The 14,788-nt window shown below is 53.6% G+C and overlaps 1 protein-coding gene across 10 annotated transcripts in view; it reads right to left on the bottom strand.

Annotated features, from left to right (window-relative positions):
* IQSEC3 (IQ motif and Sec7 domain ArfGEF 3) overlaps positions 1 to 14,788 on the bottom strand; it is an 88,426-nt gene that overhangs the window by 36,909 nt on the left and 36,729 nt on the right. For all 10 annotated transcript variants that reach the window (XM_042247660.2, XM_042247661.2, XM_027968015.3 and 7 more), the window contains exon 3: positions 4,454 to 4,727. In XM_042247660.2, the coding sequence (XP_042103594.1) occupies positions 4,454 to 4,727 (274 nt within the window). The remainder of the gene's footprint in view (positions 1 to 4,453; positions 4,728 to 14,788) is intronic.

Genomic DNA, 14,788 nt, shown 5'->3' with positions numbered 1-14,788 from the left:
CGCTGCTCACATGCCAGCCCCACCTCCTGCCCCTGCCTGCACCCCCACATACCGGGCTTTCCTGCCCCAGCACTTGCTCAGCCTCCCCACCTCCACAGCTCCCTCAACCCCCAACCCCCCACACCCCTTCCCACACTGTCACCCCCTCTCCACCCTCAGCTCCCACCTCACCCTCTCCTCCAGGCAAAAACGTCCTCCCTTTCTTTCGGTGTCCCTCCCCCAGGAAGCCTCCCAGTCCCCCAACCAGAACGGGTCTCCCTGCCCTGAGTCCCTGGAGAAGGCTGCCTCCTGCTTCTCTGACACTCAGTTTCCCCGCTAATCTGGGTGGTGCCCGTCTAACTCAGGCTCCTCCCTCCCTCCCCCAGACCCCTCCTGGAGCAGAAACTCCTGGAGGCCCTGATGTGTCCTCACTGTCCCCTCCACTGGTGGCCTCAGCCCAGAGCCTGGCCCGGAGCCACTGCTCCTGATGGCCTCTGAATTCAGTCCTGAAATCATCACCTTTTGTTCCCATCATGTCATATAGCTGGCTTCCCCTCATCCCAGCCTCATGCCTGCTACCCACCCCCGGCCCCCCGCCCCCATAGGCAGGACATCATTCTCTGTGGCCACCGCCATCCTGACCTGTGACTGGGGCTTCATCAACGTTGGCACCCTGAACTAAACTCAACCAGGGGAATGCAGTGCAGGCTGTCTTCTAGATCTGGGCTTGGAGCCAAAGTCTGCACCACTCCAGCCCCCGCCCCATGTGTGTTCCCCTTCCCCAAACCCACAGGCCTGGGGGACACTACAGTGCCCCTTGTCAGCAGCAGCGCCCCAGCCAGGCCCTCTCGCCTGGAATTCTGGACTGGCTGATGGAGCAGGCCAGGCAGATTGGTGAACTGGGAGAATAAGCACTGTCCAGGATCCCTTCCAGCCCCAAAACTACAGGATGTGAGTGACTCGTGAGGACCACAGGAGCAGAATACTAAATCCCAGATCTCAAAAAAACCTGAGATGGAGTCAGGCCCTGACCCAGGCTTCATGCCCCTCTCCATCCCCTTCAGGTCACTGAGCTGTTACCTCCCTCTCTTCACCTTTTGAGCATCTTCTCACCCCAGGTGCTGTGTGGGCATCAGGGATATAGTGATGGACATCTTGGCCCTGCCTTCAGGTAGAAGCCAAGCAAACAGGACTGGTGATCCAGGGCTGGAGGGCCATGTCAGGGAGCACCAGAGTGCCTTGGGGACACTGAGAAGGGGCCTCCACCATAGCCTTGGGAGAGCTGTGGTGGAGAGGGAAGGCACAGGGAAGTCCTGAAGCAAGAGAAGGAGTGAGTGTGGACCAGTGCAGGAGCGGGGGGCAGGGCATAGAAATGCTAGCAACTGAGGCAAAGGGCTATAGGTGGCAACCAAGGCCCAGAGAAGGGAAGGAACCTGTCTAAGGTCACGCAGTTCATCTGCACAAGAGAGAGCTGTGGCGTTCCATCTTTTGTAAACATGCGCCGTGTTTTCAGTCACTCTGCCCCAACTCCTCGATCACTTTTTGCCAGTGTTCTTGCCTGGAGAATCCCATGGACAGAGGAGCCGGGCAGGCTACAGTCCATGGGGTTGCAAATAGCCAGACGCAACTGAGCGACTAACACTCCCACCCCTAGCCTGTGCTGGGCCTGGAGGGTTCGCTGGGCCAGAGGAGGGGGGCCATTCCCCAGGACAGGAGGACCCGGCTGCACCCCTACCAGCCCTCGTCTTTCCTGCCCCACTTCTGCCCTCCTGACATGCAAGCCCATCTACTAGAACTACACCCATGTGAAAAAGGTCCACGGTGCCTGTTAGAACCCCACACCACTCTCCATAGTCCCTAGTCAGTGAGAATTAAACTAATTCCCTGCCCAGGCCAAGGCACGTTTCTTTTGGTGTTACTAACAGGCCACTCCTTCAACTGAATGGTAATCTCTTCAGGGAGCAGGGACGGACCATGTTTTTTTTCTTTTGGGTATCCCACTTCCTCATTGCTTTGCTCATCAGAGTTATTTAAAATATATTCACTCGATGAGCTCTTACTCTGTCCAAGACCCTCTGCTGGATGCCGGGCGATGAGTGCACAGATGAACAGGAGATGGTCTCTGTCCTCAGGGAACGGAGAGGACACTCTCATCTGGCCAGCTGACCACCCCATCATACTGTGCCTCCCCAGACAGGCTGCCTCCCGGGCCCTGCTTGGGCATTCCCTACCCCAGAAGCAGGACCTGCTATATTTTTAGCAGCTCTTATTGTTAGTTAAGCTAAAAAAAAAAAAAAAAGCAATAAAAAAAGAAAATAAAACCTTCCTCTCCTTTAAGTTTAATGCACTAGTACCACTATTTTTATTTTGTTTTTTAGAAAATATTTTATTTTTTGGTCCCGGCATGTGGGATCACTGTTCCCCAGGGATCAAACCCATGCCCCCTACATTGGAAGCAGGGAGACTTAAAGGCTGGACTGCCAGACAAGTACCACTATTTTTACCTGGAATGATAGAAAATAATCTGATCCAGCTAATTCACATTCAGCTCTTCCATGTTTAAAACTAGTCTTCATGTCTACAATTTCCCCATGTAACCCTGTGGATGGGTGTGTGCTAAGTCACTTCAGTCATGTCCGACTCTTTGTGACTGTAGCCCCATGGACTGTAGCCCCCAGGTCCTCTGTCCTTCGGATTCTCCAGGCAAGAATCCTGGAGTGAGTTGCCATGTCTTTCTCCATCATATGACCCCAGCCAATTTGTTTTCTTTTTTGGAAGAACCTCAGCACCTCAGGGTTCTCTTGTTGCCTCTTAAAAGAAGCCCCTAGAACCAGACAGCCTGGCCGGTACCCAGTGCAGCTCCAGGCAGCTGCCTCCTTTCTGTTGCTGTTCAGTTGCTCGGTCATGTCTGACTCTCAGTGACCACATGGACTGCAGCACGCCAGGCTCCTCTCACTGGGGGTTTTATCTACATGTCTGTGAAGGCCTCTGGTCCCACTTCTCTGGCAGCGGCTTCACTGGCTGTTGATTTATCTTGAGCTTGAAGTCAACTCAAGCCCTAAGGCCTCTTGCCCAGGACCAAGCTTGCTCGTTTTGTAACAGTGCTGTGGAATTTTCTAAGCTAAGAACAGAACTTGAGATTTTTCCCTCTTTCACTTTACATTTTCCGTTTAACCACATTTCTGTCCTAATCTGGGATTCTGTTATCAAGGTATTAGCTGTCCCCTTTAGGCTTTGCATCAGTCCCTTTTCAGAATGGTTGAATAGGGCAGGAACAAGGACAGTGCCTACTCAATCACCTTGGAATTGGTGCTGATAAAAAAAAAACAAAACATTGTTTTTTATAATTCCATTTGAGAACACCCACCTGACTATATTGTCAACTAACCCACTTCCTATCCCATCCACATAGATATCACAGGAGATTTTGTAAATACCTTACTAAAAGCCCTGTGGTGCATCATGGGCAGCTGGTCCCTGACCCAGGGTAACAGCTTGGCATCCATGCTCAAAGGAAGGAATGTGTCTGGCTGGGCTCAACTGGGCTCAACCCAGTCTTAGTGACTTCTCTACTAGCTTCGCTTCCAAAACTGTCCATCAGGTTAAGGAATGGTTCTTTAGAACCTACACATTTTAGAGCTAGAAGGGACGTCAGTGATGATTCAAGGTATAATTCCCAGTTTTGCTGATGAGGAAACCAACACCCAGAGTGCTTAACTGGTGTCTCCCAAAGTCACAGAGGAACTGGAACAAGAACACACAGTGAATCCCACACGTGTGGCTCCAAGCTCAATGCTCTTCCTCAAAAATGCTGTCATAAAGTCTGTGTCTAAGCGTTTTCACACACGCACACACACACACACACACACACACACACACACACACACACATTTCCTTTCAGTCCTCTTAATTTTCCACCAAAACAACTGTGCCATTGTCATTTGGGGGGTGTCAATGGGAACCCCATGACTGACTATTTTTCTTGCTGCTTCACAGAATGGAAGATGGAGTCCCAGAACCCCTCTGGGCTAATCCCGGGAATCTTTAGTCTACATGGAGGACACCACTGTCTTCAAACCTCATTTGAGCCTGTGTGTGCCTGAGCAAGGAGCTCGCCCCTTGAGTGGGCAGGTAGGCTGGGCGTCTCTTTGGAGCAGGGTTGGGGGTGGGGGCTTCACCTGCCTGGAAGTGTGTGGGCCACTGGGCTTCCTGCAGTGGTAAGAGGGGCAGAGCCCTGGACACACTGCCTGTGGGCTAGGCACTGCACGGGTGACCCCTGCCGCTGGCAAGGCTGGTTGCAAGAAGAGCTGGCTGTAGGGAGGGGCAGTTACCCCTTTCAGCTGGGAGAACTAGCGGCCAAGAGGTGGGCCTGCAGCACAGGCGGCCCAGACAGGGACATCCCTGGGACCCTGGACAGCGCCCAAGTCAGGGCCCTTCACCACCCTTCCCGCCCCGCCTCGGAGGCCCTGGGTACCTGTTTATTCTTTAGGTCAAGGGAGATTTCGTAATCGGAGGCGGCAGGGGCGCGGGAGCAGAGCGCCGTCGCCAGGGCAGGCTGCTGCCGGCCAGGGGAGGCCGCGCGGTGGGGGCCGGCCCGCGGGGAGGCGCCCCCCGCCCCCGGCCGCTCCTCCTCCTCCTGCAGCTGCTGGGCTTGAGCCTTCGGGGCATGGGCACTGGGTCTGCCGGCCACCGCCGCCGCCGCCACGGAGTCCTCCGTGCCCCCACCGGCCTGGGCGCAGGCGCCGTCACTGTGAACGAAAGGCAACGGTGCTCGGTTGGGGGGAGGGGGCGGAGTGCATGTGGGTAAGGGGAGGGGGGCTGGGGCCCTCGGGCAGCTGTGGGCCTGTGGAGGGGCTGGTGGGGGCCTCCGGCAGTCTTCATTAGGGTGGGGCTCTCTGGGTGTGCAAGAACTCCAGGCCAGGAGGAGAGCCTGGGCTTGGGAAGGGTCCCCGAGGGGCAGAGAGAGGGGCTCGGGAACTTGCTTAGACGCAATATGTGTGCTGTGTTGTGCTTAGTCGCTCAGTCATGTCCGACTCTTTGTGACCCACAGACGGTACTGGCCAGGCTCCTCTGTCCTTGGGGATTCTCCAGGCAAGAAGACTGGAGTGGGTTGCCATGCCCTCCTCCAGGGGATCTTCCCAACCCAGGGATTGAACCCAGGTCTCCCGCATTGCAGGCAGATTCTTTACCGTCTGAGCCACCAGGGAAGCCCAAGGGTAGGCTACCCGGTTCCGATCTGGGTCCTGTCTCTTATTAGCTGTTACTTAACAGCTAAGCGGGTTACTTAACCTCACTTCCTGTTTCCCCATCTATAAAATGTTGTTTAGTCACCCAGTCGTGTCCCACTCTTTGTGACCCCATGGACTGCAGCCCGCCCGGCTTCCCTGTCCTCCACTATCTCCCGGAGCTTACTCAAACACAAGTCCATTGAGTCGGTGATGCCATCCAACCATCTTACCCTCTGTCGTCCCCTTCTCTTGCCTTCCATCTTTCCCAGCATCGAGGCCTTTTCCAATGAGTCTGCTCTTAGCATCAGGTATAAAATGGGAATAATAATGGAACCTACCTCACTGGGATGTTGGAAGGCGTAAGTGAGTTAGAGAGTTCTTAAGGCAGGGTCTGGCTCCTGCTGCCTGCTCAGTGTGTGTTAACTACCATAGTTATCAGTGGTCTGCTTTCCGGCCAGTGGCTTAAGTAGCTGAGAGGAAGCTGACCCCCGCTGAACCACCTTCGTCTTTTAGATGGCAGACATGAGGCTGGGGGAGGAGTGATGCTTCTAGATGAATTCGCTGCCCCTCCCCAGCCCCTCTCTCTCCGGTGGAACCATGGACAGGAGCCACAGCTGCTGCCCACATGCCACCATCTGAGACGACACTCAGGCTGCTCCTCTCCCCGGCCAGCCTCCGAGTTCTGCCCCTCCCCCAGGCCCCGTGCATGGAGAGCCCTCTCCAGCATGAAGCCTTCCTGGTGGTTCCAGCTTCCAGGCTCCATCTGCGAGAACCCCAGAGGGTCACCACCTGCCTCACAGAGGAGCATCTCAGCTCACGGTGAGGGCTCCAGTGCAGCCCCCTCCCTTGCGGCTTTGGTCAAGTTGCTTTTTCTCTGAGCCTTGGTTTCCCCATCAGTACATGGGAGGCCCTGGTACCTGCCCTACAGGGTCCCTGGGAAGTGGGAAGGAGTCAGCACGTTGAGGGGTCCGTGCAGCACCTGGCACAGACTGAGTGCTCCAGAAACGTTAGCTTCTCTTTCCCTATCTCTCAACCCCGCCCCCCATTTCCCACAAGCCTGAGGCTTGTATTCTGTTTGATCCCCTTCCCCCCAGTTGGTGCTGAGCAAACAATGAGGGCTCTGCAGAAACCTGAAGGATGAATTGAAGAGAACCCAAGACCCCTGACACAGCCTCTGCAGTAGACAGGTACCCTAAGGTTATCTAGCCCATCTTTCTCATCTCCTTTTTTCACAGATGAGGAGTGGGGGCCCAGGGAGGTGGGCTGGCTCTGGTTGGAGGGCCAGGCAACCTTGGGATTGATTTCTTCCAAGGCTTTGTCCCACGTAAGATGCCCCAAATCGTGCCAGAGGGACTGCTTCCTTTTGCTTCCGCCTAACTTTGAAGCCTCCTAGTGCTAAAATAACCAAGGGTGAAAAGTCTGTCTTCATTCAAGTCCTCCCAGCACTCCCCTGCACCCCATCCCCGCCCTCAAACGCAGATAAAGAAAAGTTCACTGGCCGCCCTAGCAACCAGGAGCCTGACTCCCTGCCTCTGCATAACTCTTTGCTTCGTCATTTTTCCTGTGGCCACTAATCAAGCTGTATAGTTGGATGAGCGCTAAGTACTGGGTTTTTTCACTGGTATCACCAGGAAGTTCTTTGTAAGGTCTACCTTTTCTTGAGATAGACCACGCCCATTCTTCCAGAATGGTCACACGTGCTATGCTGTGCTCTGCCGCTCAGTCATGTCAGACTCTTTGCAACCCCAAGGACTGTAGCCCGCCAGGCTCCGCTCTCCATGGGATTTCTCCAGGCAAGAATCCTGGAGTGAGTTGCCATGCTCTCCTCCAGGGGATCTTCCCCACCCAGGAATCAAACCAGGGTCTCCTGCATTGCAGGCGGATTCTTTACCAACTGAGCTACTAGGGAAGCCCCAGGGTCACATAGAAAAGCCCCAGGGTCATTTTCCTCTCTAGCACAACCTGCCTCCAGGGGGCAGAATGCGCTCTCATCCTGGACTCTGGACTGTCCTTGATGATGATGCCCAAGGCTTCTTCACCCCAGGTTTTCAAGACGCATGACATTAGGCTTATACGCATCCAGGGGCCAAGGCCACCCATGGAGGTTTTTCCACACAGGAGATCATAAGATTTGAGTATGGGATGTGAACGTCTTTGAGAACTTGGGGGACCAAGCAGCTGCTTGGAGGAACACTCCATGCCCAGAGGACCAGAATGATCTATGTGTTGAAGCTCTGCACTGCATCAGGGAAAGGTCACTCATGTGGGGCGCTGGCTTGTGCTTAGAGGGCTTCTAGGTGCCCACTGCGCATGCCTGGTCCTGGCATATCTTGGATTCCTCGAGGTTCCAGCAACCACCCAACTGTCCATCATCTCAGCTATCAGAGTTGACTTCCTAAAGTGCAGATGCTCAAAACCCAGCAGTGAGTTTCTGGTACTGCCAGATATAGTTCAAGGGAGTTCGTGATTTCACCCGAATCTCCTTGCCCAGACTCATCTCCGGGAGTGACCTGGCCACTCTATCTGCTGAGTGTTAGTCGCTCAGTGTTAGTCTGACTCTTCGCAACCCTGTGAACTATAGCCTGCCAGGCTCCTCTGTCTATGAGATTCTCCAGGCAAGAATACTAGAGTGGGTAGCCATTCCCTTCTCCAGCAGATCTTCTCAACCCAGGGATAACCCAAGTCTCCTGCATTGCAGGCAGATTCTTTACCATCTAAGCCACCTGGAAACTTTCCTCAAATCTGCTGCACCCCCTCAGACCACCATGCCTGTACCATCATTTCCTCCTGCCTAAAATGCCTTATTCTTTCTCTGCCTTGACAACTCTTTCAGAACTCATTCATTTTTCCAGGAAGAGTCTGCCCTGCAATGTGCTCCAGTGGTTCTTGGCACTTGCCTCTATTTCATAACTGACCACTCTGTGCCTGATTCACTGATGGGTCTCTCTCCTCCACCAGACAGTGCCATGTACAGCTTTTTATCATAGGTGCTTATCACCTATGCTGGCTTATAAGACATGTTTAGGAAATGTTAAATGGATAGAGGGATGGAGGGGTGGATGGGTGGATGGATGGATGGATGGAGGTAAATGGATGGGTGAATGGATAGCATTTAATCTCTCACCCTTTCCCAAGAGCAGAGATACTGTGGTGAGGTTGGTGACACAGCCCCAGACCCTTCTTCAAGGACTGATTTCCTGTCCAGCCCTGGGGCTGCTATTGAAGCTTGCCTTCAGCTGTCAGCTCCCCCAGCTCCTTCTGGGACTATCTGAGCTGCAGTGAGCTCCTGGGCCCAAAGTCATGTTTTCCCCAGGGCAGTCTACATCCAGTGGCCGACAGTGGTTATAAAGGTTCAGCCATGTGATCCAGTCTGGATCTGAAAGGTCATGCTCCCTGCAGAGCTCGCTATGGGATTAGCCCAGGCTCCTAGTGGACATCTGTTACAGGTTAACCTCTCCCTGCCCCGCGCTATGCTCCTGCCCTCCCCCCAGGTATGTTGACCCTAAGCATCCTCTAGTCAGCATCCAGCACACTAGACTCAGAGTCTGTTTCCCAGAGACACCAATGAATGATGAGCACCCAACCGGCAATGGGCACCCAGCTTCTCTTTTTCCTCCCTTTTTCTTGTCAGCCACAATTACCCTGGTCTCCCTGCTCCCAGGCCTGTAAAACTTTTCTGGGCTCCAGACACCTTTGATAAAGACTCTGGGCTCTCTTCCCAGAAAACGGGCATGCTTTCATACGTGCCGAGTCCTACCTCCACACTCATAGGCTTTACAGACTCCGTGGATCAAGCTGAAAGCACTATTCTGGGGGGGATGGTCATGGGTTTCATCCATGTGCTGAGGACTGTGCCAAGCACTGAGGGCTGGTGCCAAGAGCTGTAGGCAGCTCAGCTCTGGTCACACAGAAAGAAAATGTCAGGGTTCACACGCCACCGGGCTTTCAGACGCCGGCCACTGTTCCCTCAACACTGATGGGTCCTCGCTCACGGGTCAGAAGGCTTGAGTGGAGGGAGCCCCTGTTCCTCTGACTCACTGATTTCAAGCAAAATATATTTATTCTGCACCTCAGTTTTCTCATTTGCAAAATGGGGGTATGAATATCTCCTTTCCAGGAGAGTGATGAAGATGAGGTTGACCTCCTATATTGGTGTGCTGGGAAAATGCACCCCTGAGAAGGATGAGGGGGTAGAGAGGGTGGCCGTGCAGCCCCTGCCAGGAGCTAGTCCCGGCGGTGGTGTCCCCCCCGGGCTCCCAGGTAGACCCTGCCCACCACCAGAAGCTCAGGGCCCGGGAGCTGCCGAAGAGCTGTGTGAAGGCTTCCCTGATGGCACGGTGGATAAGAATCCACCTGCCAATGCAGGGGACATGGGTTTGATCCCTAGTCCAGGAAGATCCCACGTGCCCTGGAGCAGCTAAGCCCATGCATCACAGCTACTGAAGCCCCTGAGCCCTAGACCCTGCGCTCCATAAGCGAAGCTCCTGCAGTGAGAGCCCAAGGGCCGCAACTAGAGGGTAGCCGCGTGAAGCAACCAAGACCGAGCAGCCAAAAATTAATTAATCAGTTAATAAAAGAGCCCTGTGAGGGGGCCGGGGAGGACTTCAGGGTGGGGAGCACCAGGCCCATGCTCGTCCGGTCTGCTAGAGATTGGCTTGGGATGTGGTCCTGGCACAAAGGCAGAGAAAGGGATGAGGGGAAGCCTGAGGCGTATTGATGTGGGGTTTGGGGACAGGGCGGGGAGGGAGGGATGGAGGGCCACTTTCCCCTCCAAGCAGTGGCCAGAGCAGCAGTTCCTGAGACCCAGGCAGAAGTGTTTTGAAGGCTGGAGGACTCCTTGGGCGGCAAGGTTCCCCCAGAGGGCCTGGCCAATTGCACTAGATTATCCTGGCTCCGCCAGCCTTTCTGAAAGCCCTTCTGGGACAAAGAAACCAGGCATTTTCCAGACAAAAGCTAACAAAACGCCTCACATCTCAAGATTTTTCAGCCTTTACTAAAACACTCCTTTCTCTCTCTTGCCTGAATCGATAAAGTGATCTTCGATGGTTAGAATAAAGGCTGAGCAAGGGGAGTCAAGTGTCCTTGGTGGGGGAGGGTCCCAGATGGTGCTGGGGAGGGGTTGCAGTGAATAGAGGGCCAGCGTCTGAAACAAATTCACCCTGTGCTGATTCCAAGCACAGGCTGGAAAATGCCGCCCGTGGTGGTGGAGAGCCCTGGGCCCCAAGCAGGGTCTGACTGCCTCTGCCAGCCGCGCTAGCTGTAACCGTAGGCACGTGGCTTCCCTGCACCTTGGACTGCTCATCATAAGATGGACAGTTTGAGCAAAAGGCTCTGACAACAGGAAGGAAGGAGAGGCCAGCTTCCTCCCTCTCCCTTTCCCTCCACAGGGCCTGGGGCCCACACCCTGCACCTTCCTGTTCACGTCCACGCCCCCCTGTCCTCCATACCCAGGGACATAGTGAAGGCCTCCCTGCCTTCCTCTCCGCCCTGACCACCGTCATCCACATTGGAAGCCGGGGCCCGCAGGAGGAGGCCCTGGAGGAGGGCGGCTAGGTCTTCCCTGCTGTCCACTTGTAGAGGCTGCCCTTCCTCCAACGGACCCCAAGAGAGTAAGTTACTCCCTCTCCTGTCCGCTCAGTGGAGACTCCAGGATTTGGCTGCACGACTGTTCCAGAAGGGTCTGGAAGGGCTGGTTTGTCTGGAGGGGTTTCCTGTTGAAGGCATCACAGCCCTCTGGGCCTATGTCCTCCACAGAACCAAGCCCAGGGTGCCACTCAGGGTGGGCCCCTGAGTCCAGCGTGGAAACTGTCTCTGCATCATAGCCTCTCATGGTGAGATGCCAGCACCTGGTGCCCACTGGGGAGGAGGTCTACATCTAGAAGTTTCCTCAGGATATCTTCCACACAGACTCACAGGCTGGGCCACACCAGTGATGTGATCTTATTGCCACTGGAAGCCTAATATTTTTGAGTGTTTTATTTCCTCCCCAATAGGTGTGGATCCGGTAGCAAAATCAAGCTCTCAGGATACCCTCCAAGCTCACTGCCTGACACACTGCACACAGTCACAAGCCTGGCCTTCTCTGAGCCCGAGGACACACGTCGGGCTTTCTCCTGTGTCTGCCCAACCCCCTCCCAGAAGCTAGTTCCCTGCCCCGAGGATGATGCTCCAGAAACATGGCCTGCAGTCTGTCCTGACATACCCCACCATCACCTGACGGCTGCACTGAGTAGTTCTGTTTAGTTGCTCATTTGTGTCTGACTCTGTGACCCCATGGACTGTAGCCCGCCAGGCTCCTCTGTCCATGGGATTCTCTAGGCAAGAACACTGGAGTGGGTAGCCATTTCCTTCTCCAGGGGATCTTCCTGACCCAGGGATGGAACCCAGGTCTCCTGCATTGCAGGCAGGTTCTTTACCATCTGAGCTATAGGGAAGCCCGTGGATTTCCTGGGTCATCTCCAAAGCTGTTTGGGTGAAAAGGGAAGCAGGACACAAAAGCTTTGGGAGGAAGCCCCAGAGCTCCCACTGTGGGAAGCCAGCCCCGCACTCCAAGCAGGGCAGGGGTCAGCCCCAGGCCACAAACCTGTCCTTGCGGGGGCTAAAGTGTCTCCTCCTCCTAGGACAGAAGGAAGCCAGACTGTCAGCTGGTGCGATTTCCCTGATAAAATGCCTGTACGCTTAATCACAGCCTCGCTGCACTGTGACAGCCCAGTGCTCGGTTAAATCATTTCCTCTCCTGCCCTGACATCTAGAAAATCCGCTCTCAGGGCCCGCTGGTCCTGCTTGATTGGCATTCATCAGGGCTTTTAGCTCCTTTGATCTCTTCCCCCAGCTGGTCTCTCAGTTCTGAGTCCCTCACCCTTGCTCTCTCTCTCCAGTCTCCATGTATCATGGGCCAGGCTGGAGTAGAAACATCTGAACATGGCCCCCTCCTCCCTGCCAGTTGCCTGCCGTCCAGAGGAGGAGCTGGGCCCTCTCCCTGAAGGGAACAGCTCAACAACCGAGAGCGAGACCCAGAGTTGTGTGTCTCCTTCCTCTTGCTGTACTAGAGTCTCTGCTGCAGGGACCTCATCTGCTGAAAGAGTTGGCCCATTCTAAGTATTTCCCAGTCATGCCTGAGCCTTCTCCTGGAACTCCTAGATCTCAGCTGATTTCTCCCTTTCTGCTCTTAAAAAATCCAGTTTTATAACAGCTAGCATCAGGAATTCCCAATGAAAATGACTCTGAGCTCTCAGTACAGGGGACACAGGTTTGTTCCCTGCTTGGGGAACTAAGATACCACGTGCTTTGTGGCATGGCCAAATAAAATTTTAAATTTTATTTATTTTTATTTTTTTTTTAAAGAAAGACAGCTCTGGGCCACGGCACGTGTGTGTGTGTGTGTGTGTGTGTGTGTGTTAGTTGCTCAGTTGTGTCTGACTCTTTGTGACACCATGGATGGACTACAGCTCACCAGAGTCCTCTGTCCATGGAATTCTCCAGGCCAGAATACTGGAGTGGGTAGCCATTCCCTTCTCCAGGGTATCTTCCCAATCCAGGAATCAAACCAGAGTCTCCTGCATTGCAGGTGGATTCTTTACCATCTGAGCCACTAAGGAAGCCCTCTATGGCACATACCTCATGCTAAAAAAAAAAAAAAAGCTAGCATTTATTGAGTGCCTACTATAAACCAGATACCTTTGCACACATGACGTCATTGAATCCTCCTAACCACCCTAAGGGACTTCCCTTGTGGCTCAACTCTGTGTGTGCTCTCTATGCCAAAGCCTTTGACTGTGTGGATCACAATAAACTGTGGAAAATTCTGAAAGAGATGACCTGCCTCTTGAGAAACCTATATGCAGGTCAGGAAGCCACAGTTAGAACTGGACATGGAACAACAGACTGGTTCCAAATAGGAAAAGGAGTACATCAAGGCTGTATATTGTCACCCTGCTTATTTAACTTCTATGCAGAGTACATCATGAGAAACGCTGGGCTGGAAGAAGCACAAGCTGGAATCAAGATTGCTGGGAGAAATATCAATAACCTCAGATATGCAGATGACACCACCCTTATGGCAGAAAGTGAAGAGGAACTAAAAAGCCTCTTGATGAAAGTGAAACAAGAGAGTGAAAAGGTTGGCTTAAAGCTCAACATTCAGAAAACGAAGATCATGGCATCTGGTCCTATCACTTCATGGGAAATAGATGGGGAAACAGTGGAAACAGTGTCAGACTTTATTTTTTGGGGCTCCAAAATCACTGCAGATGGTGACTGCAGCCATGAAATTAAAAGACGTTTATTCCTTGGAAGGAAAGTTATGACCAACCTAGATAGTATATTGAAAAGCAGAGATATTGCTTTGCCAACAAAGGTCCATCTAGTCAAGGCTACGGTTTTCCAGTGGTCATGTATGGATGTGAGAGTCAGACTGTGAAGAAAGCTGAGCACCGAAGAATTGATGCTTTTGAACTGTGGTGTTGGAGAAGACTCTTGAGAGTCCCTTGGACTACAAGGAGATCCAACCAGTCCATCCTAAAGGAGATCAGTCCTGGGTGTTCATTGGAAGGACTGATGCTAAAGCTGACACTCCAATACTTTGGCCACCTCATGCGAAGAGTTCACTCATTGGAAAAACTCTGATGCTGGGAGGAATTGGGGGCAGGAGGAAAAGGGGACGACAGAGCATGAGATGGCTGGATGGCATCACCGAGTTGGTGATGGACAGGGAGGCCTGGCATGCTGCGATTCATGGGGTCGCAGAGTCGGACACGACTGAGCGACTGAACTGAACTGTGTGTGCTCTCAGTAGGTCTCCTTTAAAAACTCCCTTTGTATTTTCACAATAAATGAGATGAGGCTTCCCTGGTGACTCAGACGGTAAAGAGTCTACCTGTAGTGCGGGACACCCGGGTTCGATCCCTGCACTGGGAAGACCATCTGGAGAAGGGAATGGCTACCCAGCTTCCCTGGTGGCTCAGACGGTAAAGCATCTGCCTGCAGTGCGGGAGACCCGGGTTCGATTCCTGGATCAGGAAGATCCCCTGGAGAAGGAAATGGCAATCCACTCCAGCACTCTTGCCCGGAAAATCCCATGGACGGAAGAGACTGGTAGGCTACAGTCCATGGGGTCTTAAAGAGTCGGACACGACCGAGTGACTTCACTTCACTTCACCCACTCCAGTAGCCTGGTGGGCTGCAGTCCATGGCGTTGCAAAGAGTGGGACACAACTGAGTGACTAACACTTTCAATAAGTGAGATGGAGAGAGAAATCCCACCATCAGCCTGCTGAGGCTCCTCTGATATAAGTGCTCCCTCCACCTCCCAACCCTGACCCGGGGTCTCCTGTTTGGGTCACACCACCCTGATCTGTTCTGCTTTGTAAATGCTCCTGGTCCCTCCATATGGACGCCTCCTCCAGCCAAGGCAGCGCCTTACCTTCAGGTAGCATCTCTCTAGGGGAGGAGCCTTGGGGACTAGAGTGTTCATACTGCCCGCTCCCACCCCCGCGTGTGATAGCTGAGGACATTGAGGCCTGGAGAAGGGGGTGGCTTGTCTTATTCTGGGGGAGGTCAGCACCAGCACCATCAGGCGGCAT

This window comes from Ovis aries, chromosome 3 (assembly GCF_016772045.2).
Source record: "Ovis aries strain OAR_USU_Benz2616 breed Rambouillet chromosome 3, ARS-UI_Ramb_v3.0, whole genome shotgun sequence".
NCBI classification, from domain to species: Eukaryota; Metazoa; Chordata; class Mammalia; order Artiodactyla; family Bovidae; genus Ovis; species Ovis aries.
The sequence above is the reverse complement of the archived record's forward strand: the minus strand, read 5'-3'. Positions and strand labels throughout refer to the sequence as shown.